This window comes from Pseudophryne corroboree, chromosome 2, assembly GCF_028390025.1.
Source record: "Pseudophryne corroboree isolate aPseCor3 chromosome 2, aPseCor3.hap2, whole genome shotgun sequence".
Lineage (NCBI taxonomy): Eukaryota > Metazoa > Chordata > Amphibia > Anura > Myobatrachidae > Pseudophryne > Pseudophryne corroboree.
This window is the reverse complement of record NC_086445.1, coordinates 418,110,343-418,136,676: the sequence shown is the minus strand read 5'-3', so window position 1 is coordinate 418,136,676 and position 26,334 is coordinate 418,110,343. Positions and strand designations below refer to the sequence as shown.

General features: G+C 43.9%; 1 protein-coding gene across 4 annotated transcripts in view; it reads left to right on the top strand.

Annotated features, from left to right (window-relative positions):
• The window catches only part of CFAP47 (cilia and flagella associated protein 47), a 1,065,013-nt gene that overhangs the window by 836,924 nt on the left and 201,755 nt on the right, over nt 1-26,334 (top strand). For all 4 annotated transcript variants that reach the window (XM_063953487.1, XM_063953488.1, XM_063953489.1 and 1 more), the window contains one exon: nt 13,327-13,483. In XM_063953487.1, the coding sequence (XP_063809557.1) occupies nt 13,327-13,483 (157 nt within the window). The remainder of the gene's footprint in view (nt 1-13,326; nt 13,484-26,334) is intronic.

Below are 26,334 nucleotides of genomic sequence, written 5' to 3'. Positions count from 1 at the left end.
CCCACCATGTATCCGTAATACCTATAATGTCATACTCAGCCTTTGATGCTAACAATTCCAATTCCCCTATTTTACCTGCTAGACTTCTTGCATTTGCAAGCATACATTTTAGTTTATCAGTTCCTTTATTTGCTTGTTTTTCTAAAGATTTCCCATCACCGCGCTGACATAAGTATTTTCCCTTAAGTCCCGTACAACATTTTCTATAGTCTGTAATGATGACACATAATTGTTTTTAATGCTTTAGCAATACCTTTCTTAACACCCTTAATAGAACCCACGTAAATACCCTTACCAGCTGCACTTTCCCTCCCCCCTTCTCCACCCCCATTTATCTCACTACCACCATCCATACTATACTCGCTGCATGGCCCATAATTTCTAGCTAAACCCTCCCCCCATGCTCCTAGTTTAAAAGCTCCTCCAACCTACTAACCATCCTATCCCCCAGCACCGCAGCCCCTTCCTCATTCAGGTGCAATCCGTCACAAGAAAAAAGATGGCGCCTGACTGAGAAGTCTGCCCAGTGTTCCAAGAACACAAACCCCTCTTTCCTACACCTCTGAGCCACACATTTACCTCCCTAATCTCCCTCTGTCTCCCTGGGCTAGCGCGTGGCACTGGTAATATTTAGGAGAAAATTACCTTAGATGTCCTTTTTTTTTAGTTTCTGGCCTAAGTCCCTATAATCTTTCTTAAGGACATCCCACCTACCACTAACGTGCACCAAGACCGCCGGGTCTTTCCCAGCCCCTCCCTATAATGTATCTACCCAGTCCGCGATGTGCCGTACCCGAGCACCCGGGAGACAACAGACCGTACGGTGATCACGGTCCCGGTAGCAGATTGCCCTATCTGCCTTCCTAATGATAGAGTCCCCTACCACCACCATCTGCCGGGTCACCTCTCTAGCTTTCATCCCATCTGAGCCAGAGGAACCACTCCTCCGGTTGCTAGAGTGAGCAGTCTCACCCAGGCTCCGTCATTTCGTCGCTATCATCCACCGAATCTTCGTCCAATCGGGCAAATTTGTTCGGGTTTGATAGATCCGAGATGTCGTGCCTCCCCCTCTTTTTCTCCCTTCTAACAGTGACCCAACTGCCTACCTGATTTTCCTCATCTACCAGTGACCCCTGCTGCAACTCAACTCCTCCACTGTTCTATCTAAACTTCGCTCGAGATTGTAAATATCCCTCAGTCACGTAACGGACTGCTCTAGATCAGTTACCTGGGCTTCCAGGGCAACCATTCGCTCACATCTCGTGCATATGTATTCGCCCTGGGTCGGGTGCTCCAGGTGCGCATACATGTTGCACGACACGCACTGAGTGAGACTTTCAATCATGGCCCCTACCATTGTTTGACAACTCAACTCCCTATTACCTTTCGAAAGTACAATAGAGAATAAAATCCAACTAACCAATACAATCAATACACAATAAGTAAGTAATCAATACTTATCTGAGTGGGACCTCTCCTGCGGCACCGATACTCCACCTAGCAGTTGCAGTTGTTCCAGCTCACTGCACCTCCTTTTCACTCGGCTTCCGGCTCCTTCTGCTGACATAGATATTATGGGATGTAAATGACATAGAATACATATGTATTCCTGGCGGGTAGGATGTCGGCTGTCAGTTTCCCGACAGTGGCATCTTGCCCGTCAGAATGCCGGCAGGGGGTGAGCACTATGAAGCCCCTTGCAGGATTGCTGTGCTCACCACAGGTTCTATTCCCACTCATGGGTGTCGTGGACACCCACGAGTGGATATAGCCCCTGTGAGCTGGTATTCCAGCTGTCGGCATTGTTGGTTGTTGGGATTTCAGCATCGGTATCCTAACCGCTGACATCCCAGATTACAGGATCCCGCATCTGGAGGGAAGGGCAGTAGGGTTAGGCTGCATGGAGGGAATGTTAGGGTTAGACATATGCATCAGCTGGAGCGTCTGGGTGCCAGGTATAAGCTTACACCACTGCTCCCGCAGACTGGCTTAGACACGTTGGCCATGCATTCCCACTCGCCGCCAGACCCTCGTGTAGGCAGAAAGAAGTAGGGAAAGATCTCCCTGCAACGGTAGCTGTGATCGCGATTGCGATCGCGGTCATGGCTTTCTTTGAGACAGAGACACAGCTGTCTCTGTCTCTAAAACAAGGAATGCAGTCCATCAGGGGGGTTTCTGGGTACCCAGCATGCGCTACCGGGTCCGGTATAAATCCTAATCACTCGAATCCTATTGGTCCTAGCGCAACTGATCCCTATACATAAATTACCTATAAGAACATGTTCGTGTGCGCTAAGACCACCCCTACTTGTCACCCTAAAGCAGTGGTTTCCAAACTTTTTTGAATCACGGTGCCCTAGAACATCAGAATTTTTTTCACGGCACCCCTAGGCCAAAAACTTCTTATTGTGAAATTTAGAAAGAAATATTACATTAAGTAGATCGAGTTTATATGTCATCCTTAGGGTCAGTTGTGTGGTGAGGGACAAGATTTGCTTCTGTTTGGCCACATATTTTATGACTGGCAGCCACCAGCACTGGTTTTGCCTATTATATTGACCATGAATAATTTGAATTGGTCCTGGACCACCAACCCAGGGCACCCCTGCAAGTGTCCCGAGGCACCCCAGGGAGCCACGGCACACAGTTTGGGAACCTCTGCCCTAAAGATACCAGCCGTTTCTATCAGTGCCTTTTCAATTATTGGACTATTACTTTATTAATTGCATGGACGATCTCCTACTACTATCAGTTGGACTGTAACATCAAAAGACATCCATATTTATGGTGAGGACTTCCGTGGAATATTGTACTCTTCTGTGGGACTATTCTCCAGCGGCTGTCATACATTACCTAATTTCAATATTGGACTGGGCTGTCAGTTCTAAAGGAGAAAGAATTGTGCAGTGTAGGATGGAGTGAAACTCTGAGAGAATGTTATGAATGATGCTACACCACATGACCGTGATAATACGGAAGCGGGACTCTGTGATATTTCAAGCTGATCTTCGGGAGTGCTCTGTGATTGGAGTAACTAGATAAACAGTCTATTAGGTAGGGGTGGTGTTAGTGCACACAATCACGGACTTATAGCTAATTTATGTATAAGGAACAGCTGCGCAAGGACCAATAGGATTCGAGTGATAAGGATTTGTATTGGACTAGGGACACTTATGAGACATCCACATTTGGAGCGGACCTTGAGAAAGACCCGGGTAGAGTCGGAATGCATGGGTGCTCTTGGACTGACCCCCTGTGTATGGACGACTGTGTGTTTGGACTAATTCGGTGTTAGGAGGAGTTCTGAGACCAGAGAGTTCCTATGCTGCAGCCGGGTGATACACTTTGGAGTTTCATGCTTATAAGAACTAGAGATGTGTGGTAGGCACTTTTTGTGTTTTGGTTTTGGATCTGGATCCTCGCTCGTGTTTTGGATCTGCATTGGTTTTGCCAAAACCACCCTTTCGGGTTTTGGTTTTGGATCATGATGATTTTTGAAAAAAACACAAAAACAGCTAAAATCACAGACTTTTGGGGTAATTTTGTTCCTACTGTATTATTAACCTCAATAGCATTAATTTCCACTAATTTCCAGTCTATTCTGAACACCTCACATCTCACAATATTGTTTTTAGGTCAAAAGGTTGCACCGAGGTAGCTGGATTACTTTACTAAGCGACACAAGTGTACGGCTCAAACACCTGGCCCATCTAGGAGTGACACTGCAGTGTCAGACAGGATGGCACTTTTAAAGACTAAGCCCCAAACAGCATGTCATGCAAAGATAAAAAAAGACGTGCAATGAGGTAGCTGTATGGCTAAGCGACACAAGTGTGCGGCACAAACACCTGGCCCATCTAGGAGTGGCACTGCAGTGTCAGACAGGATGGCACTTTTAAAAACTAGGCCCCAAACAGCACATCATGCAGAGAAGATAAAGAGGTGCAATGAGGTAGCTGGATGGCTAAGTTAAGCGACATAAGTGTGCGGCTCAAACACCTGGCCCATCTAGGAGTGGCACTGCAGTGTCAGACAGGATGGCATCTTTAAAAACTAGGCCACAAACAGCACATCATGCAGAGAAGATAAAGAGGTGCAATGAGGTAGCTGGATGGCTAAGTTAAGTGACATAAGTGTGCGGCACAAACACCTGGCCCATCTAGTAGTGGCACTGCAGTGTCAGACAGGATTGCACTTTTAAAAACTAGGCCCCAAACAGCACATCATGCAAAGAAGAGAAAGAGGTGCAATGAGGTAGCTGGATGACTAAGCTAAGCGACACAAATGGGCGGCACAAACACCTGGCCCATCTAGGAGTGGAACTGCAGTGTCAGATAGGATGGCACTTTTAAAAACTAGGCCCAAAACATCACATCATGCAAAGAAGAAAAAGAGGTGCAGTGAGGTGCAATGAGTGGCATGCAGTGACTGAATGTCGAAAGTGGACCACAATTTTTCAGGCCACCGACAGCATCTCCTGCATGCCCCTGTCTTTTTTCAAAAAATTCTGCATCACCAAATTAATTGTATGTGCAAAACATGAGACATGCTGGAATTTGCCCAGATGTAATGCACGCACAATATTGGTGGACTTATACGGTGGTACCCCTGGGCTTATACGGCAGTACCACTGGACTTATACGGCAGTACCCCTGAACTTATATGGCTGCACCACGGGACTGGACTTATACAGCAGTACCACTGTACTTATATGGCAGTACCCCTGGACTTATACGGCAGTACCCCTGAACTTATATGGCTGCACCACTGTACTGGACTTATACGGCAGTACCCCTGGACTTATACGGCAGTACCCCTGGACTTATACGGCAGTACCACTGGACTTATACGGCAGTACCACTGGACTTATACGACAGTACCCCTGAACTTATACGTCTGCACCACTGGACTGGACATATACGGCAGTACCACTGCACTTATATGGCAGTACCCCATGACTTATATGGCAGTACCCCTGGATTTATACAGCAGTACCACTAGACTTATATGGCAGTACCACTGGACTTATACAGCAGTACCACTGGACTTATACGGCATTACCACTGGACTTATATGGCAGTACCACTGGACTTATATGGCTGCACAACTGGACTGGACTTATATGGCAGCACCCCTGGACTTATACGGCAGTACCCCTGGACTTATATGGCTGCACCACTGGACTGTACTTATACGGCAGTACCCCTGGACTTATTCATCAGGACCACTGGACTTATACGGCAGTACCCTTGTGGCTTATACTGCAATATGACTGGACTAATACGGTGCTACCCCTGAACTTATATGACTGCACCACTGGACTGGACTTATACGGCAGTACCACTGCACTTATACGGCAGTACCCCATGACTTATATGGCAGTACCCCTGGATTTATACAGCAGTACCACTAGACTTATATGGCAGTACCACTGGACTTATACAGCAGTACCACTGGACTTATACGGCATTACCACTGGACTTATATGGCAGTACCACTGGACTTATATGGCTGCACAACTGGACTGGACTTATATGGCAGCACCCCTGGACTTATACGGCAGTACCCCTGGACTTATATGGCTGCACCACTGGACTGTACTTATACGGCAGTACCCCTGGACTTATTCATCAGGACCACTGGACTTATACGACAGTACCCCTGTGGCTTATACTGCAATATGACTGGACTAATACGGTGCTACCCCTGAACTTATATGACTGCACCACTGGACTGGACTTATACGGCGGTACCCCTGGACTTATGCGACAGTACCCCTGGATATCAGATAAGAGCCTGTAATCAGCCATTATTATTCTTGTTTCAAGGAGGGTGGTCCTACCAGTGAATGTCTATGCCACAATTGTGTGGCCTCCTTTCTCTTTTTAACAAGTTTTATGTGATTGTGATGTGTATTTTTTGTGTGTGATGTATTAAACTGTATTACTTATACAGTATCACGCTATGTTCCTGCATTACCTCTTTTTTTTCGGTAACATCCGTGACATGACTGAGGGTTTCTCCTGACCTAACACACAAGGAGGAGAATCGTACGGAACTAAAAGGTGGAAATTCCGCTAACGTGTAGTGTAGCACTGGTGAAGTGGTATTCTATGTATTGTTTTTTGTTTAACCATTACACCGTTCGTGCTGCTCTAGAATTTAGCAGGTTTATTTTATTTGTTGTTGCACTAACATGCAGCCCTACAGTATATCTGTATTTTAGGAAGAATAACATGAGATGGAACAGTCGTGCTGCCATGCTGTTTGTCCATTTGATCTTACTGTAGTTATAGATTTAAGCAGCATGTATGCCAACACTACAATGGGAATTTTCATTCAACTTTGCCACTTCAACTGTTCTCATAGCACAATATTGAAAAACCTTTATTAATCTACATATAATGAAGCCACACAAACATATGTGAAGTTATAAAAATAAATAATAGTGATAAAATAGCAATCTGTTGTACTGTATTTTATAGAATTGTTCAGTTAAAACATAAGAGAAGACCAGAAAAATGGGTTTGGAATATTATATCTACACTAAAAAGGTCTACAGTTAATAGGTCTACCACTAATGGTAGACATGCATTAGGTCAACAGGGTCAAAAGGTCGACATAGAATAGATAGACAGTAGAAAAGGTCAACAGGGTCAAAATGTCCACATGGAAATTGTCGACACAAAAAAGACACAATTTTCAATTTTTTGGGGGTGTTTTGTAATTTTTTATGCCATATACAAGCCCCATTAGTGTACCATGTCCTCTCGCATGGCAAGCGAACTTTGGGCAAGATGCCTTGCTCTGCTTCCGCTGAGCTTGGCATAAATTACTAATCCCAAATGTAGTCCATGTGGATGGTAAAGTATGAAAAAGTTGAAAAAGTAGAAAAAAAAAAAAATATATATATATAAAATATATATATAAATATATATAAATATAATGAAAAAACTTGTGTCGACCTTTTACATGCTGACCATTTACATGCTGACCTTTTACATGACAACCTTTTGACCATGTCAACCTTTTGACCATGTCAACCTTTTATATGTCGGCCTTTTGACCATGTCAGCATAATGCATGTCTACCATTAGTGGTCGACCTGCTGTAGACCTTTTTAGTGTAGATGTATAGACCAGATACCCAGAAAAACTGCATTATACAATCACAGTTCTCTGTGAAACAAACTACAAACATTTGCAAAAATCCCAAAAGACAAAAGATTTGAAGTAACATACTGTACATACTGCACTTTTTACATGTGAAATTGATGGAGACCCTTATTCCGAGTTGTTCGCTCGCTAGCTGCTTTTAGCAGCATTGCAAACGCTAGGCCGCCGCCCTCTGGGAGTGTATCTTAGCTTAGCAGAATAGTGAACGAAAGTTTAGCAGAACTGCTACTAAATAATTCCCTGCAGTTCCTGAGTAGCTCCAGACCTACTCCTAGACTGCGATCACCTCAGTCTGTTTAGTTCCTGGTTTGACGTCACAAACACGCCCTGCGTTCGGCCAGCCACTCCCTCGTTTCCCCAGCCACTCCTGTGTTTTTACCTGGCACACCTGTGTTTTTTAGCACACTCCCTGAAAACGGACAGTTTCCGCCCAGAAACACCCACTTCCTGTCAATCACACTACGATCACTCGAGCGATGAAAAAACATCGCTCGAGCTTGTGTAAATCTACTAAGTTTTGTGTTAAATAACTTAGCGCATGCGCGCTGCATACCATGCGCATTTTCCACCTAATCGCTGTGTTGCGAAAAACGTCAATGAGCGAACAACTCGGAATGACCACCGGAGTCCGTTGAGGTGCACAATCTTCTTAAGGAAAGTATCTGCCAGGTCGGGAGGTCACTCACTGCGTGCAGGCAAGGTGCATGATGCATCTCTCAGTGGATCCACATGCAGCTAAGGCGGGATTTTACAAATGAGACTAAAGAGGGGGACATGGCTCATTTTGGGGAAAAGAGTCCTTATTTCCTGTAGGGGGACACAACAGCATTCTCCTGACAAAGGGACTTGATTTTATTGTGCAACCTCTGAGGTGGCAATCGCACTGATTCATAGTTGTATGATATAGCACAGCCACAAGGATGCAACTGCGCAATGCCATACAATCAATATGATAATGCAGCAGGAGGAGTCAGTAGGAAAAAGATGCCTCCTGCCAGCATTTGCTATCCGAGTCCTGAGTCCAAAGACACAGCATCAAATCACATTTACAACCATTGTTTGTGATGAATACAGCATTCGTCATCTGAATAAGCCGAAGCTTACTAAGAATTACCGCTGGAACAGCTCAGCCGGGCCAAGAGATTTGAAAACGTAGACTCTGACCACACCTAGAAACTGAGGTTGATACTTCTCCTTGTTATTCAGACTGCGAACATTCAGTTTTTTTAAACACTTTAAGGATAGTTCTGATTTTTTTCTCAGTTTGATAAATGAGACTCAACCAAGCAATGTTGGCAGTAGGTTGACTTTGAAGTGACTCTACCTTAAGATATGAAAAATGGTGAATTAAGAAGCAGTATGGATCCACACATTTATGTCTTATAAATGACTCTTACAATTGCCAACAGACTGCCGAAATGGGATCTGGTTAGGATCCCGGCAGTCAGAATACCAATGGAGGAATCCTGACACTACTCGAAATGCCAACACCGGCATTCTAAATAGGGTCACCAGCCCGGAGATTGAATTCTGAGTTCCGGAATCCCGAGTGAGCTTCTGCCGGACCACCAAAGAGGTAAGCTGCCATGGAGGGGGGGGGGGGGTTGTTAGGTTTAGGCTGCAGGGGCAGGGGTAGGTTTAGGCTGTGGGGAGGGGGGGGGGGTGTTCGGTTAAGGCATCACGGGAGAGGGTCAGGGTAAGGCTGCAGGGGGAGAAGGGGGTGGGTTAAGCATACTTACCTTCCCCTGATGGGATTCTGATCAGGGATACCACACCGCGGTCGGTATTCTGACCACTGGCATTCCAACCGCTGGCATTTCAATCCCAACCCACCCAAATACATGTTTGAACAATACAAAACAGAAAAACATTATTTGTGTAAATCTTACTACTGTAAAATTTTATACGGGAGCTACAAACATTTTTTCAATGTACTGTATCTCCCCCATATCAAAATAGGGTCATTATTTGTGTTATCCTTTCTGCTGCTTTCTAGTGGGAGATTAAGGGGAAATTAGAGTTGTTTCTAATTTATTCATTTACAGTATGTGTTGGAGCATGCAGATGCCAAGTATCAATTCAGCTAGTTGTCATTGGTCTCCCATCCCACTCCACTATCTTTTTTCCCCCAATTTAATTTGGCAGGCAGTCAAAACTGTCATTGCTGTGATGTCACATGAGCATTTTGCATGTACAGTATCTTCAGCACTCTATCATCCATGACAGAGAACCAGTATTTCCCTTTCATTTCAACCTGTCACCAGAGCAGGCCAGAGCATTTCTAGATGGAAAATCTCAGCTTCTATCTGTCAACACCCTCAGTTTCTTTTATTGTTGCAATAGTGTTGTAGCTCTTAGAAACAGTATAATGCAGTACTTACAGTAGATTAACCCTTAGTGCTGCAAAGCAGCTTTTATATTTAAATACTGTATGGAATTTATCTGTAACAAAGCCTAAAAAAAAGAATATTTGTATTTGCAAATTCATTTATTATCAGTTACTTCTTAATTGCTATTATTTAACTGGTTTATAGAAAGGTTATAAAATAAGAAAAAACATGATAATAGAAAAAGACACAAAACAATATAAAGCAAGCAATGAAATGTATATTAGTAGCAACATTCACAATATCAGATTAACATCCCCTTCATTTGAAATAAAATTTGACGTTTTTCTGAAGCACAGGAAACAGGGATGTTTTTTAAAGAATTAAAAAATTAAGTTTTCAGCTGGCTTAGGGATTTATTCCATGCTGAGTGTGGTAGAGGGGAGGGAATCTGTGGCTGGGCAAGGCTCGTTCTGTGCATGTGCAAAAGGGGCCTTGCGATGATGCTTGTATTTCCTCTCTACCCCTGCCTGATCGAAACAGGACTAAAAACGGGGGGTTGCTCCTTGTTTTCTAGGAGGGAAGAGCCATGGATCCCCATGCAGACTTGCTGGCCTTGCAGTCCCTGCTTCCATTGGCCAGTTGCTCAAGCTGAGGCTTACTCAGCTGGCCATCTGTGGGAAATATCACAACCATTGGATTCCAGCTTGTGACTGGGATTGCAGTTACATGCAGGAGGTATCTCTTTTACTGAGACGTCTCCTGCATGCCCCTCCTAGAGATCACACTGATATTCAATGCTTTTGCATGCGCCATTGAACTTCTGTCTATCTCTGAATCAGGACCATAATGCATTATGGGGCAGATATATTAAGCCTGGAGACAGAGCTGGACCTAGGCCTAGGCAAACTAGGCAAATGCCTAGGGGCACAAGCAGCTTCTGCTGATTAAAATGATATGCTGAATGCTTATATTCTGTGTGTGACTGCGGCTGTATCTGCAGATAAAATGCTATGTTACAGTGTATTCCTGGAAATCACTGTAAAGTACAGTAGCATTTCGTATGCAGATACAGTACAGTCGCACACAAAATATAGGCATGCCACATATCATTTTAATCAATAGATGCTGCTTGTGCATCTTAGCCACATAATAATGCAAATAAGATGCATAGGGCAAAAAGGCGCCCAACTTTTCAGCAAAAAAAGGGGTGCATGGTCAGAGGTGGAACTAGTGGCGGTGCTAGGGGCACCAGCCAAAAACTTGCCTAGGGCATCATATAGGTTAAGGCCGGCTCTTCCTGGAGAAGTAATAAAGCAGTGATAAGTGGAAGGTGATAATGCACCAGCCAATCAGCTCCTAATTTAAAATTTTCAAACCTGTAATGATTGGCGGGTGCGTTATCACCTTCCAATTATCACTTATTTATCACTTATCCAAGCTTAATACATCTGCCCTTATGTGTAGCATTATCTGAGTTTTTCTGCCTTAATTTTAGTGTCACTATTTTTGTAAACAGCATTATTTTGCTTTCTGATTTGTACTGGTCCAAATACAGTAACAACACTTTGTGTGCATAGTTATGTGCCTGAGGCTGAGTTGAATGTAACTTGGCCATAGATGTTCCCACATTATATGCGCAGAGCTAAAAGCACATATTCACCTACATGCAGTGTCGCATACGTCTTGTGGGGCACCCAGTCCCCATTTGCAGTCATCATCATCCATGTATAATTACAGTATGCTTCCATAATATAGTGGATAACTGGATATTTGGTCTGGCCCAAATATAATCGTGTTGGTAGAGAATGTATTTCATTTTTGTGTTATACTACAGAGTCTGTCTTGGAACTGGAAACTGGTAATTATACAGAGGACACCTGACTATGACAACCTTGGGGTCTGCGCCTTCCACAATTGCCAGCATTGTACAGTAGGGGTGGGGCAACAATTATGTGATTCAGCATGAATCATGTCAAAGGTTGCCTTATCAAGAAGTGGGCAGTGCCAGGAGGTTGCTGGCAGCCTCTGGGAGACTTGACTACTCTTCCAGCCATCTGGGAAAGCCAGGTAAGATTCAGTAGTCTGCTGGACCTTATGGGAGGCAAGTATGGACTCAATATCAACACTGAATGCCGACATTCAATATATTGATGGGGATCTTCATGTCTACATTCACAATGTTGACACTGACATAATCTTGGCATGTTTAACATGTTAACGGTGTAAATAATGTACTATATAACCATAAATGCAGCCCAATCACAAGCCTAACAGCAGTCTAACCCTAAACAGTATGTTCATCATATAGACATTTCTAATAGCAATGTTTTCAACATGTCAACATTTTGTCAATGTTGGCATGTTGCATGGCAAACTTATGAATATGTTGACGACATTCTGAACCATTCGACATTACAATGTTGACACTGGGAATTGCATACCTCTGTGATCATTAGTTTTCTGGAGTCTCTCTTTATTCTTTGCTGTTACTTATCTTTCCTACTTTTCTGTAGCAGTCTTCAGTACTCTTCTCAATGCTTTCCTTGTCTTTTTAATTTTCCTAGGATAGGGTCAAACTGTGATTAAGGTTAGGGTTAGAGTTAGGCTGTGGTTATGGTTAGGTTTAGTGTTAGAGTTAGGCTGGGGTTATGGTTAGGTTTAGGGTTATGAGTTAGGCTGTGATTAAGGTTAGGCTGTGGTTATGGTTAGGACTCTAACACTATAAAAATTATATGATGACTATGTTGACTATGTCAACATTACATCCATGTCAACATTCTTAATGTTGACATTCAGACCATGTCATGAATCAGGTAACCAAATTAGTAACTCATTTATATATTACTGTAGTTCATATTTATTTTTGATTTAGTGTTGTTTTAAGGCATCACTTTTCAACAGTGCTGGTCTGTCCTGATTTCTGGACATTAAAAAAGTGGGGGCCTTTGATGACATGGGCAGATTAGGTGGACTAGGGAAGGTTTAAATGTCCAGATTTTAGTGAGATATGCCTTAAGGATTTATTAGATATTTTCTAAAAGGCAGAGGGTGTGAGCACTTTAGTTTTACTTTTTATCTGTTAGAACCCGCAACCCCAGCCATTGTGGCATATGTTCTGTGCAGCACTGTAGCATAATAGCAGGGGTTGGATATAGGGGTCAGTCCACACCTAGACACATTATTGTTTGCCCTTCCATCATGTCACTGACCTCTTCATGTCAAGACCAGTCCTAATGCCTTCAGACAGCCTAATAGCCCAATTCTCACAAAGCACCACCTCCTGCACCACAGTTTTCAGCCTGTCATTTGCAAAGTAAAAGAATAAAAAAAATAAGTTGTAATGACAAAAAAAGAATCACCGAGCCTCATCAGCCTGCTATGCTGCCCCCCAGCATGTGCCAACCCTAAGCACGTGCCTTATGTGCCTAGTGGGAATTCCACTACTGAACAATGGCTAGCGGTACTTACTGCAATATAATAATTTCCTTTAGGGTATGTGTGGAGTTTGAATGTACCTCCCTTTGCTTGCATGGGTTTCCTCCAGGTGGTCTGACTTCCACTATCCAAAAACATAATGGTATGTTAATTAACCTTAGTGTATATATGTGTCTATGGGATAAATAATATAGAATGTAAGCTCCATAGGTGCAGGGACTGATATGAATTGCTACATTTTCTCTGTGAGATCCTTTGTAATAAGTGCACTAGATAAATACCTGTTAGTAATTCAAATGTTCTATTGTCATTGTATTGTTGTAAATGTTGTTTTCTATTCAAGTCTGTATGTATTTACACTTTGAAAAACCTTATGTTTTAAACAGCTTGAAGAATGGACATTCCATGTATCTGGAGTAGGTCTCATTCCCCAACCTATGGAGCCAGCAAGCATAAGTGCCAGTGTTGGAAGCCTTGTCTCCATCAGTATCACTTTTAAGAATCCCACAAATGAACGCATTCTCATTGATGTTATTCTAACCGGTAAAGTATATTTTAAATAGTAGCTTAATAATAACAGTGCAATTATTTTGAAACGGCATGGATTTTGAAATGGATTAATTGAATTAAATACTGCACACAGTAGCAAAAGGTTAGAAGTATAATAATAAGATAGCGAAAATGAACATGCTTCACTGTTAAATAATGATGAATATCTCAATACATCCACTGTCTGAAAATTATAATGAAAATGAATAGCCAAGAAATAGTGCAAAAATTTACCTTCACAGTAATTTGATTTCCTTGGGGTTAAAGGATGTTATCATTTGGCAGCTTAAAATAAGCAGCTGCAAATTTATTACTTCCCATAATTGTATTTTCTTTTCACTCGTCACCAAAGATGAGTTCTAATGTATGTGTAAAAAACTGATTTATAGGTAGTTAGTATAATGTCTTGATTTATATTTCATTTATGATATTCATTGTTGAATGTGTGCAGTTACAAATCTTAGCTACAGTAGTTGACATCTCATCAGGATTGACAAGTTATAATTTACTGCAATGTTTAAATTGGTTGCACAATGCTGCACTTGAATTACAGCAGGAAATTCAGTGGAAAATACAAACTTTACCACTACCGAACACATCTGAAGGATAAAGTAAGTGATAGATTATTTTTCTATAGCTCTAGTCTGAGGCATATAGTGATATCTATGTGAGAATATTAAGCTATATGGTGGTATATTAGGCTACATGATGCCCAGAGGCGGAACTACCGGCAGTGCAGGCAGTGCACTGCACTGGGGCCCGCCTCTGTCCAGGGGCCCAAGCATGTAATGAGTCAAACTGACTCATTACATGCCGCTGTGCGCTGCGGGCAACCGCTGCCCGCAGCGCACAGCCGCCCGGCGAAGAGAGGAGAGGAGAGGAGCAGCGGTACTACAGACGGGGGAAGGAGGAGGAGGGAGGCTGAGAAGGGAGCCGCAGCAGCGCTTTGTTACTGGTGGAGGCGCTGCTGCTGCTGCCCCTCTGCTTCACTATAGGCTGTCTTCCGAGAACAGCCTATAGTGAAGCAGAGGGGCAGCAGCAGCAGCGCCTCCACCAATAACACAGCGCTGCTGCGGCACCGTCCTCCACCTCCCTCCTCCTCCTTCTCTCCAGCCCGGGAATCGTCTCTGACGCTGCACCGAGGAGCCTGAGCCAGCGGAGAGGGTAAGTATAATTCTTCTTTCTTTCTTTCTTTCTTTCTTTCTTTCTTTCTTTCTTTCTTTCTTTCTTTCTTTCTTTCTTTCTTTCTTTCTTTCCTTCTTTCCTTCTTTCTTTCCTTCTTTCTTTCCTTCTTTCCTTCTTTCTTGTGCCTGCCTGCCGCAATGTGTAAAAATGGGGGACTACCTGCCGCACTGTGTAAAAATGGGGGACTACCTGCTGCACTGTGTAAAAAGGGGGGCATACCTGCCGCAATGTGTAAAAAGGGGGGACTGCCAGCCGCAATGTGTAAAAATGGGGGACTGCCTGCCGCAATGTGTAAAAAGGGGTAATCTGCCCGACGCAATGTGTAAAAAGGGGAATCTGCCTGCCGCAATGTGTAAAAAGGGGGGACTGTCTGCCGCAATGTGTAAAAAGGGGGGACTGCCTGCCGCAATGTGTAAAAAGGGGGGACAGCCTGCCGCAATGTGTAAAAAGGGGGAATCAGCCTGCCGTAATGTGTAAAAAAGGGGGACTGCCTGACGCTATGTGTAAAACAGGGGGACTGCCTGACGCTATGTGTAAAAATGGGGAATCTGCCTGCTGCTATGTGTAAAAATGGGGAATCTGCCTGCCGTAATGTGTAAAAATGGGGACGCTGTCTGCCGTAATGTGTAACAAGGGCACGCTGTCTGCCGTAATGTGTAACAAGGGCACGCGGTCTGCCGTAATGTGTAACAAGGGCACGCTGTCTGCCGTAATGTGTAAAAAGGGCACGCTGTCTGCCGCTATGTGTAACAAGGGCACGCTGTCTGCTGTAATGTGTAAAAAGGGCACGCTGTCTGCCGTAATGTGTAACAAGGGCACGCGGTCTGCCGTTATGTGTAAAAAGGGCACGCTGTCTGCTGTAATGTGTAAAAAGAGGAATCTGTTCGCTGTAAGGTGTAAAAGGGTCTCTACCTGGTGTAGTGGTGCTACTGTGCGGCGTAATTCGAATAATGGAGACTACTGTGTTGGTATTATTTTGTGGCCACGCCCCTTCCCCACGAAGCCACGCCACTATGTATTTTTGCGCGCGCCTACGGCACGCACTGCCCCTGGGGTGGACTTGGATGGGGGGGGGGGGGCCCAAAGCATTTTGTCGCACCTGGGCCCACCGCTTGCTTGTTCCGCCACTGATGATGCCAAATAATGCTATTTGGTGGCACAATCCACCAATTTGGTTGGCATGTCATGGAAGTGTTAAGCTTTTTCTGATGGGCAATTATTCTGATGTACAGATGGTGTACATTTATTTTAGCATTAGTGTAATTGCAGCTCTATTGGAGTTCTCAGTTTCATAAGATGTCTATAACAAATCTGCATGGTCTCTCACAGTATGCTTTTTTGTACATTTAACACATTAAATATATATTGTTTGTAAAATTATATAATTTTTCTAAGCTCTTTCAGATGTCAGTGTCATCTGTATGGGGTTTTACCAGTCCTCTCCAGATACCTCCCACTTCTTCCAGCTCTCATCCTAACCCACTTCTCCATGATACTTGCTCACTGTCTATCCCCTCTATGTCACCCATGTTTATCTATCCCTCCACTTTAGACTGTAAACTCTCAGGAGCAGGACCCTCTTTCCTTGTGTGCTTTTCCTTCTCTGATGGTATAACATCATCTCCCCACTGCCAACAATGGCACTATACCAACGGTACCATACCCTTGGGTTCTGCCACCCTGTGGTCAAACTGTCATTTCCCTACCCCCACTTCTAAATAATGGCACAGTGACTTGGGTGTAATGCCCAGGGTCACTTACCAAGGGCATAGGGTCTCTGCCTGCCTAATATGCACCACAGGCCTGAGGCCTGACTATGCCCATAGGCCCAGTGTACGACAACTGGTGGTCTATTGAGGGTTAAATAAGTGAAGGTGGCCAAAGCTGTCTTCCATTATGCTGGTAGATACTGCAGTGTGGGACCTTTTTTTTGCTATCTTTTCCATCATTTCAGCACTCTCTGGTCCTCAACTTCTTGCATAGGTCACTGGCTCTTTCTTCTTCATTTCTTTGTTAGGTTGTCTTTCCTCCCTCTCTGCTCCTCTCCTATTACAGCACAGCATCCCACACCCTTAGTAACACAGCACCCTTCACCCATTACAGCACAACACTCCTCACCCATTCTAGCACAGCACCCCCTACCATCACAACACCCTTCTCAGTACCCCTTAGAGCACAGCACCCCTCAAAGAAGAACACCACTCTCCCCTCACAGCTCCCCTCACAGCACAGCACCCATCTTCCATTACAGTACAGCTCCCCTCATAGCACATCACCCCACACCCATTACAGCACCCCTTGATCCGCACCTCACATAACCCCTCACAGTACATTACACCTCCTCACACAGTGCAGAGCACCTCCCCTCGAAGCACAGCACCCCTTACAGCACACCGCCCCTCACAGCACAGGGCACCACCCCTCACAGCACAGATAACATTCCATGGGTGTATCTGTAGTTGGTGCAAGGAATGCCATTTCTATGTAAGAAGAGGTAGCTGGGCAATGCAGCTGAGCTAGACATCGGGCAGATGGACGGACCCCCAGTGCAGCAGTGGTGGCAGCACGGACGAGCGTGTGTTGCTGGTGGTCTTGTGCCTTCAGTGCATATGTGCTGCATATGTGCTGGTTGCCAATAACTACTGGCACAGCACTAGTTATGGCCCTGCTGAGTTGATTGCATGCTCCACTATCTAGGATGGTTTGCAGATTCCCCAGTTCCTTGTCAACTTCAATAAAAATGTCTGCTATGGAGGTATATGGGTTTTAGGCTATAGTATAGGAGATAAGTAATGTATAATTGGTCCTTTGTATAATCAGAATACAATCATTACACATATTATTTACACATCCATTAATGCAGAATGTCCCTTATGTATCACATATATACATGTTATTTACTAATTCACTGCATTAAATTCTAGCATACAGTGCCAATTAGATTATTTTCTGCTATAAAAAAAAATATGATACTGTACTTCTGTTTTAGGCTTCCCAACTAAACCAAGATGTGCCGTCCATTTTTTTTTTTTACTATTGGCGGTTGTTTTTGTAAAGATGGGAAAAATAATAGGGGTTAAACCACGGCATGAACTTTTCACCCACACAGTTTAATTGAATTTAATTTCTCCTAAGCTCCCAGCAAAAAATGTGTCAAACTACCCTGAACTAATTTTTCCAGCGGGAAGTCCTAAGGCTTGTGTTACCAAGCTCTCACTCTCACTTTCCACTAATAGATTTTTGGAATAACATCTGCTAAGACACTATTCTCTCTACATAAAGAATGAATAGCATGCCTACTTGGGCATAAATAAGCGACAGGCAGTATGGGTGCAACTACCTTTTAGTATAACAATTGTTGATTAAAATTAGAGGTCATATAGAAGTGGTTTTGTTTTTATCAACTTTTTACTTTGCTGTGAATGTGTTATAGAGACAGAGAGAAAGATCACACCATTTCTTAGTATTTTACAACTAACAAATGCTATAGTTTAAAGTGTATAATAGCAACTGTGAAGCCCTGAGGCAGCTCTGCTTAGTTTGATTCCGGTTTGAGATATTTGTGACCACGTGAGAGTTTTCATCTGTAGGATACTCAGGCAAACTTCATGTTATCTGCAGAAAAAGAGAAAGAAAATGCAGGTGCACACTCTAAATACCAAACACTGCTAATCAGAATAATTATAATAAACTCTGCAATATAGCATAAAGTAAATTTGAGGTGCTTAGTACAATTTTGGCCACAAATATGGGCCCATCAACCACTATCGGGTGACCCTACCATTAAGGTTCAAGTCCAGGGCACAGGACCCCCAAGGCCAGCACAAGCCAACTGCCCCAAGGCATCACACGAGTGAGAGATGTAGGTGTTAAAATGTGCTACATTACTAAGAAGCAGTAGCTATGTGTTGTGGGTGTTACATAGGTGCAAAACTTCACGTTATGCATTGGGAAATGTTTATTACTTTATTATTTCTAATAACATACATTTAAATTGTGCATTCACGTTATTGTTGTGCTTGCTGAACTGCTCTATTTGTTTGGTAGTATTTTAATCTTCTTATCCAAAATCCTTACACTTTTATAATATAATAATAATAATAATAATAATAATAATAATAATAATTAATAATAATAATAAGAATAATTCAGCATCTATAGTCTTGCAAATTATGTATACTGTAGAGCTGCAATATACATTATAAAGTGGTAAAAGACAGAGAGTAATGTCTGCTAGCTTGCATGTTGTATATGTATATTGTTATTGGGAACATTGGTCAGTGACACAGTTGTTGAGTGAATTTCTAGGTTCCTTTTGTATATATACTATAGGAAGAAAAATTAGCTTTAATCAGCTTTGGTTGAATAGATATAAATGAGTTGTCTGAAATAAGACAACCAACAGTCCCCATTCAGGGTACTACCTCACCCTTTTACCCCAATAATGACACTGGGTAGTTTTTGGATGCCTATATTTGATAATGGTGAACCCATTATATAGGTGGGAGGGCATTATGTGCCCTATCATACCCATAATTAAAATGTGGGGTTGCTGACAAATTAAGGAGGAGAGTCAATATCTTTCACACGATTTGGCCCCCTTGACAGCTATTATCAGGTGATGCCCTGTTACACAATCAGTGCTATGTAAAAAAATAGATTTCGTCAGGTAGAGGCAGTGGTGCAAGTGGGCGGGTACGGGTGGGTACGGCGTACCCGTAAGAATTTAGCCGTGGGTACGCCGTACCCACACCGACGGGCCGCCGCTCCTCTTCCTTCCCTCCCTCCCCCACGCCGCACCGCCGCACACGCCTCTGATGTGAGGGCAGGAGAGTGCAGCCTGCGCCTCTCGTTCCCCTCAGTCTCCGGTGGGTGTTTCAGTTTACTTCAGCGCCGATCCGTGAGCCAATCAGAGCTCGCACCCGCGAGCTCTGATTGGCTCACGGATCGGCGCTGAATTAAACTGAGACACCCGCCGAAGACTGAGGGGAACGAGAGGCGCAGGCTGCACTCTCCTTCCCTCACATGACAGACAGGAGGACAGCGACGGCAGCGGTGAGTAGGGGAGGGGGGCATGTTATACCTGGCACTGGGGGGGCATGTATACCTGGCACTGGGGGCATATCTGGCACAGGGGGGCATATATACCTGGCACTGGGGGCATATCTGGCACAGGGGGGCATATATACCTGGCACTGGGGGATATCTGGCACAGGGGGGCATGTATACCTGGCACTGGGGGCATATCTGGCACAGGGGGGCATATATACCTGGCACTGGGGGCATATCTGGCACAGGGGGGCATATATACCTGGCACTGGGGGATATCTGGCACAGGGGGGCATGTATACCTGGCACTGGGGGATATCTGGCACTGGGGGGGCATGTATACCTGGCACTGGGGGATATATTGCACTGGGGGCATATCTAGCACAGGGGGGCATATATACCTGGCACTGGGGGATATCTGGCACAGGGGGGCATGTATACCTGGCACTGGAGGATATCTGGCACTGGGGGCATATCTGGCACTGTAGGGGCATTTCTGTATCTGGCACGGGGGGCAATGTATATCTGACACAGTGGGGGCATTTGTGTATCTAGCACTGTGGGGCAATGTGTATCTGACACTGTGAGGCAATGTATGGCACTCTGGGGGCATTTCTGTATCTGGCACTGTGGGGCAATGTGTATCTGGCACTGTGGGGCAATGTGCATCTGGCACTGTGGGGCAATGTGCATCTGGCACTGTGGGGCAATGTGTATCTGGCACTCTGGGGACATTTGTGTATCTGGCACTGTGGGGCAATGTGTATCTGGCACTGTGGGGCAATGTGTATCTGGCACTCTGGGGACATTTGTGTATCTGGCACTGTGGGGCAATGTGCATCTGGCACTGTGGGGCAATGTGTATCTGGCACTGTGAGGCAATGTGTATCTGACACTCTGGGGACATTTGTGTATCTGGCACTCTGGGGACATTTGTGTATCTGGCACTGTGGGGCAATGTGTATCTGGCACTGTGGGGTTATATGTATCTGGCACTGTGGGGCAATGTATATCTATCACTGTGGTGCAACGTGTATCTGACACTATTGGGGTCATACGTGTATCTGCCCCTCCCCCATATGTGTATCACGCCCCCATTTTCATTGGCCACGCCCCATGTGGCATTTGGCCACACCCATTTTTTTGCGCGCGCGCCTTCGGCGCGCGCACACAGTACCCGTAAGACATTTTTTTCTACTTGCACCACTGGGTAGAGGAAGGGCATCTTGTGCTCTGTCTCGCCTATTCTGGACTGCACACACATGAGGGCACTCTATCCTAAAAGATGGGAGTCTCCTCTTTCTTTTTTATCATCAATATATTTTATTTTAGAGTTTTGTTCCAAAAAGCATGGAAGAGGAGGCATACAGAAAAAGGGAGGGGAGAAGAGAAATTAGTGTCTTTACGTGCGATGTTTCCTATTAACATGCATCTTACTGTATTCGCAAATAGGATGGACAAGCAGCTTATGCTGATTAAAAGGATATGCAAAATGCCAATAATCTGTGTACGACAATGGCTGTATTTGCATACAAAATGGTACATTACAGTGTTTTCCTAGAAAACACTGTAAAGTACCATTTCATATGCAGATACAGCTGCAGATGCACAGAGAATATAGGAATGCTGCACATCATTTTAATCAGCAGGGTCTGCCTGTGCTTCCTGTTCACACAGTGATACAAATAAGAGGCATTTAAGGCAAAAACACCCAACACTAATGGAGTTGCATGGTAACTGTCAGCTCACTTACGCCAGGCATCCCCGCTACTGTATATAGCATATTAAGAAAAAAGGCATTTTGTTTCCCCCAGCACCCTGAATGATAACAGCAACCAGATATAAATTCCACATAATAATAGAATTCAGAGATCTTCGTTACACATATTTGCGCAAATGTGTGGTTAAGCCCCAAAGCCGCATCAAGGCATCTTTGTATATTTGGGATCCCTAGCGCTATATCTAGGTGCAGGGTGTGGCACCCCAAAGCACCAGCATAAGCCAGAAATCCCAGGGCAACATATCAGTGAAGAAACTATAGTGTTAATAAATTAGTGTTAGGAAGCCAAAGCTATAAAGGTGATACAAAAATGAGATGTAATTAAAAAAAGGCATTTTGTTTCCCCCAGCACCCTAAATGATAACAGTAACCAGATTTAAATCCCACACAATATTAGAATTCAGAGATTTCGGTTACATATATTTGCGCAAATGTATGAATAAGCCCCAAAGCCGCATCAAGGCGTCTCTGTATATTTGGGATCCCTAGCGCTATATCTAGGTGCAGGGTGTGGCACCCCAAAGCACCAGCATAAGCCAGAAATCCCAGGGCAACATATCAGTGAAGAAACTATAGTGTTAATAAATTAGTGTTAGGAAGCCAAAGCTATAAAGGTGATACAAAAATGAGATGTAATTAAAAAAAGGCATTTTGTTTCCCCCAGCACCCTAAATGATAACAGTAACCAGATTTAAATCCCACACAATATTAGAATTCAGAGATTTCGGTTACATATATTTGCGCAAATGTATGAATAAGCCCCAAAGCCGCATCAAGGCGTCTCTGTATATTTGGGGTCCCTAGTGCTATATCTCAGTGCAGGGTGTGGCACCCCAAAGCACCAGCATAAGCCAGAAAGCCCAGGGCAGCATACAAGTAAAAAAACTATAGTGTTAATAAATTAGTGTTAGGAAGCCAAAGCTATAAAGGTGATACAAAAATGAGATGTAATTAAAAAAAGGCATTTTGTTTCCCCCAGCACCCTGAATGATAACAGTAACCAGATTTAAATCCCACACAATATTAGAATTCAGAGATCTCGGTTACATATATTTGCGCAAATGTATGAAGGCAGAAGAGGTTCCTGCATTAGGAGGAGGTGCAGGCCCTGACATGCCACATGGAGCATTATGGGGTTGCTCCAAGGTAGGTAGCTCTTAGCTTAGATATATTTAAGTAAGGAGCCATTATCATGTGGCTCCTTGCTGGTTAATCTTAGACCCAGATTGGGGTAATGGAGGTGTGAGGTGTGGTGCCTCTGGACTGGCTGAGCTGGATGGCCTTAGTGTGGCATACCTTTACATTCTATTAACACTTTTCACATACTAATTTCTTTAACACTATTTCTCCATTTTTCTTGCACAGTATACATATACCTCTAGCTTCATTCTTTCACTCTGCCCACCACATGCTGCAGTTCCTATTACACCCTCATGGGCCTCTATTATTCAATCCTGTGGCATTTAAAAACAAAACAAAAAAAAAACACTGGCATAGTCATGGGATGTGAGTAGGGAGAAAACCTCTTTTCCCCTGTAACCACCTAATTCCCTTGCCCAGCTACTCATCACCAGTTTCAAAGAGGAAGGAAACAAATGGAAGTGATATCCAACAGATGGCCCTGTGCTTGGAAGAACAGAACTGTAAATTCTCGCATTGTGATTTTCATCCCCAGAGCCCCTGCACTTAACGTGAAGAAAACTGCAGACCCTCTGGTGTTCCCAATTAGGTCCATCCATTGTAATGCCAGATCTACAGTATAAGAAACAAGACTGCTACAATTGCTGACCTTATTGAATATGCAGCTTGTATTACAGAGACATGGCTAGATTTAAATGCAGCACCTATTTTGGAAGCTGCCATCTCAACAAACTACTGTGTCATTCAAGACATTTCAAGACTGAACCACAGGGGAGGCAGGCTGGCCATCTGCTTACATTTAGGATCCACCCTATGGAAACTACTCACTGATTTAAGTACATTGCTGCCCAGAGTTCGACAAAATTAGGATTCAGGGTACTTCTCATTTACTGCCCCCCTGGAGCTGGAAATATATTTATACAAGAAATTGCAGACACTGTTGCTGGTCTAGTTCTGGAGCATCAAAGATGGCTCATCCTCAGGGATGATGTATGCATGATGTATGATGTATGGGTTGATGATGATTATTATTTATTAATAGTTTCATATATAGTGCAGCATATTACGTTGCACTTACAATTGGAAACAAAAATGAAAAAACAAAACTGGGTTATAACAAACAGTCATAGTAGCAGGAAGGCCGTGCTCGCAAGCTTACAATCTATTGATGAGCGATGATGAGCTCTCACGCCTTGGCCAAGGCTTCCTGTGCACAATTATGGGTCTGGGCTTCACACAAGTCATTCCTTCTAAAACACATAAAACTGATCACACTCTTGATCTTGTCTTTCAGACTGGATAAAAAGCATCTGACCTACTGTAAATATAAACCCAGTCACGTGGTTAGACCACAACTCATCAAACTCCCTGGTTTCACAACAGTCATACTAAGCTCAAGAAAAATGGATATAGACTTAAAAGACAATAGAGGAGGACTAACCTGGTAGAGGATAACATACAACTAATAAAAATGCTAGGATTCATTTGCCTAACTGGCTGGCAGGTGAATTGTTAGACAGGATTAAACGCCGGAGTAATTACTGCAGGTAAGACTACCTAGCTAGGGAGTACTGTAGTTAACCAGAATACTTACTGGTTAGTATAAGTGTTCAGGTTCTGGAACAGGGAATAGCTGGGGACAATCAGAGTTATCATATGCAGGCTATGAATGGGTATTTGTACCAAAGACAAGATGGGAGTTCAATAATGCTGCACAGAACTAAAACACAGGTGTCTGCAGCTGAGGAATCAGTACCCAGATCTGAATTACAGCATGGATGCAGCACAAAAGTAAACGCAGTATCTATTGCTCTGAGTAATGACCATCATGAAGTTTATGGTGACTTTATTAACTGCAGAATCTAAATCCAAGAAGTGATCCTTCACAACATGACAAAAGCAGATATAACACAAAAGTATGATGAGAGCTTGCAGAGTTAAATAACTTGAGAGTCCACAGAGCACAGATGAAGGGGCTAATTCAGTTTGGATCGCAAATTGCAATCCAACTGGAATTATTACATTCGCCCCCATTATGCGCCTGCACTTTTTGCTTTTGCGCAGACACGTGGGGTGGGGGGGGGGGGCATGGCAATGCTCCATTTCCAGGGTGAAGATGGAGTGCTGCAGGGGCGGTGCAAAGGGAGGGGGGGCATGATCACGGTCGCTTCATGACGTCACATGCAGCCGCCGCAGTTGTGAGGATGGCGGCGGGCCTCCTGCGGCACAGCTAAGCTGCGCCAGCAGGAGGCATCATCTATTTCTGCTAACAAGCAGACATTGCGATGTGTTCGCAATTTATGCTTGTTGAAGGGGTGAGGCGGCGATCAGCATGCTGGGCGGCCTTGCCCTGCGATGGGCGGCCCCCAGCATGCTTATAAAAAGATTGCAAATTCTGCTAATTAGCAGAATTTGCAATCCTTACTGAATTAGGCCCAATGTCCACAGTAACTAGTGAATGCAGTGTTCTCAGCATAAAGGGATTACTTGGAATATCCACAAGGCGCAGGTAATGTTCGCAAATACTTAGCTAAGGTAGTCCTGGAAACATAATCTGGCAAAGACAGGAGTAGCAGAAGGACATGAACCAGAGCTTAGACTCAGGAAACCAGGCCGTTCTGTTAGGAAGTAATATAACCAGTGCTGGAGATCTGGGCTGGCTTATAATCGACACACTGACCAATGAGGGAAGCCAGCCAAGGACAGTTTAAACTAATTGCAAACTCTGTGCACCTGCAGCACTGCATGTACACAGAGAGCACAAGGAACAAATGAGAAGCACAGAGATTGTTTATGTCCGCTGACACCAGGTGCATTCTGAATAGACTGAGTGCATCAGCTGGCATGCACCAACAGAATCATAACAAAATCATTATAAAGAAGATCAATCCAATATCACCCACAAGAAATCCGAGTTACTGTTAAATGAGATTGCAGCAGCAAACACTAGGCCAACTCAGCTTTTCCGTACAGTGGAAATGTTTTTAAAGCCAGCATGCCTGCAGCCTGATGAAACCCTCTCCCAGACAAGATGCAACGAGTTTGCAAAGTTCTTTGCATATAAAGTATATGACACCCAGGCTGGAATCTCCACAGTGCCATCAAAGGAGTCCCAAACTACAATGCCTGCCAATGTAAGCTACCGTTCATCGTTGACCAACTTTGACCCAATGTATGTAAAAGACATTGCTGAAATTGCCCAAATGTTGCATCCTACTATCTGTGATCTGGACCCTGCCTCAACAAAATTTCTATTAGTGTGTATGGACAAAATTACCCATATATTTACAAAAATAGTTAAATGCTACTTGCAATTGTTAGACCTCTTCTTAAAAAACCTAATTGAGATCCCGACTGCATGACCAACTACAGACCAGTATCAAACCTTCCTTTTCTAGGAAAGGTTATTGAGAAAGTGGTTGCACATCAAATGGAAACTCGCCTGTCAACTCACAGTATTTATGATCCTATCCAATCAGGATTCAGGAGAAGACATAGTACTAAAGCAGCCCTGGTTAGGGTGTTAAATGATCTTCTGATGGCAAGAGACAGAGGTGACTGTTCATTCTTAGTCCTTCTGGATCTCTCTGCAGCATTATATACTGTGGACCATGGGATTCTGATTGAGCACCTAAAATATTTCTGTGGACTGGATGTCACAGTCCTTAGCTGGTTCAAATAATTTCACACC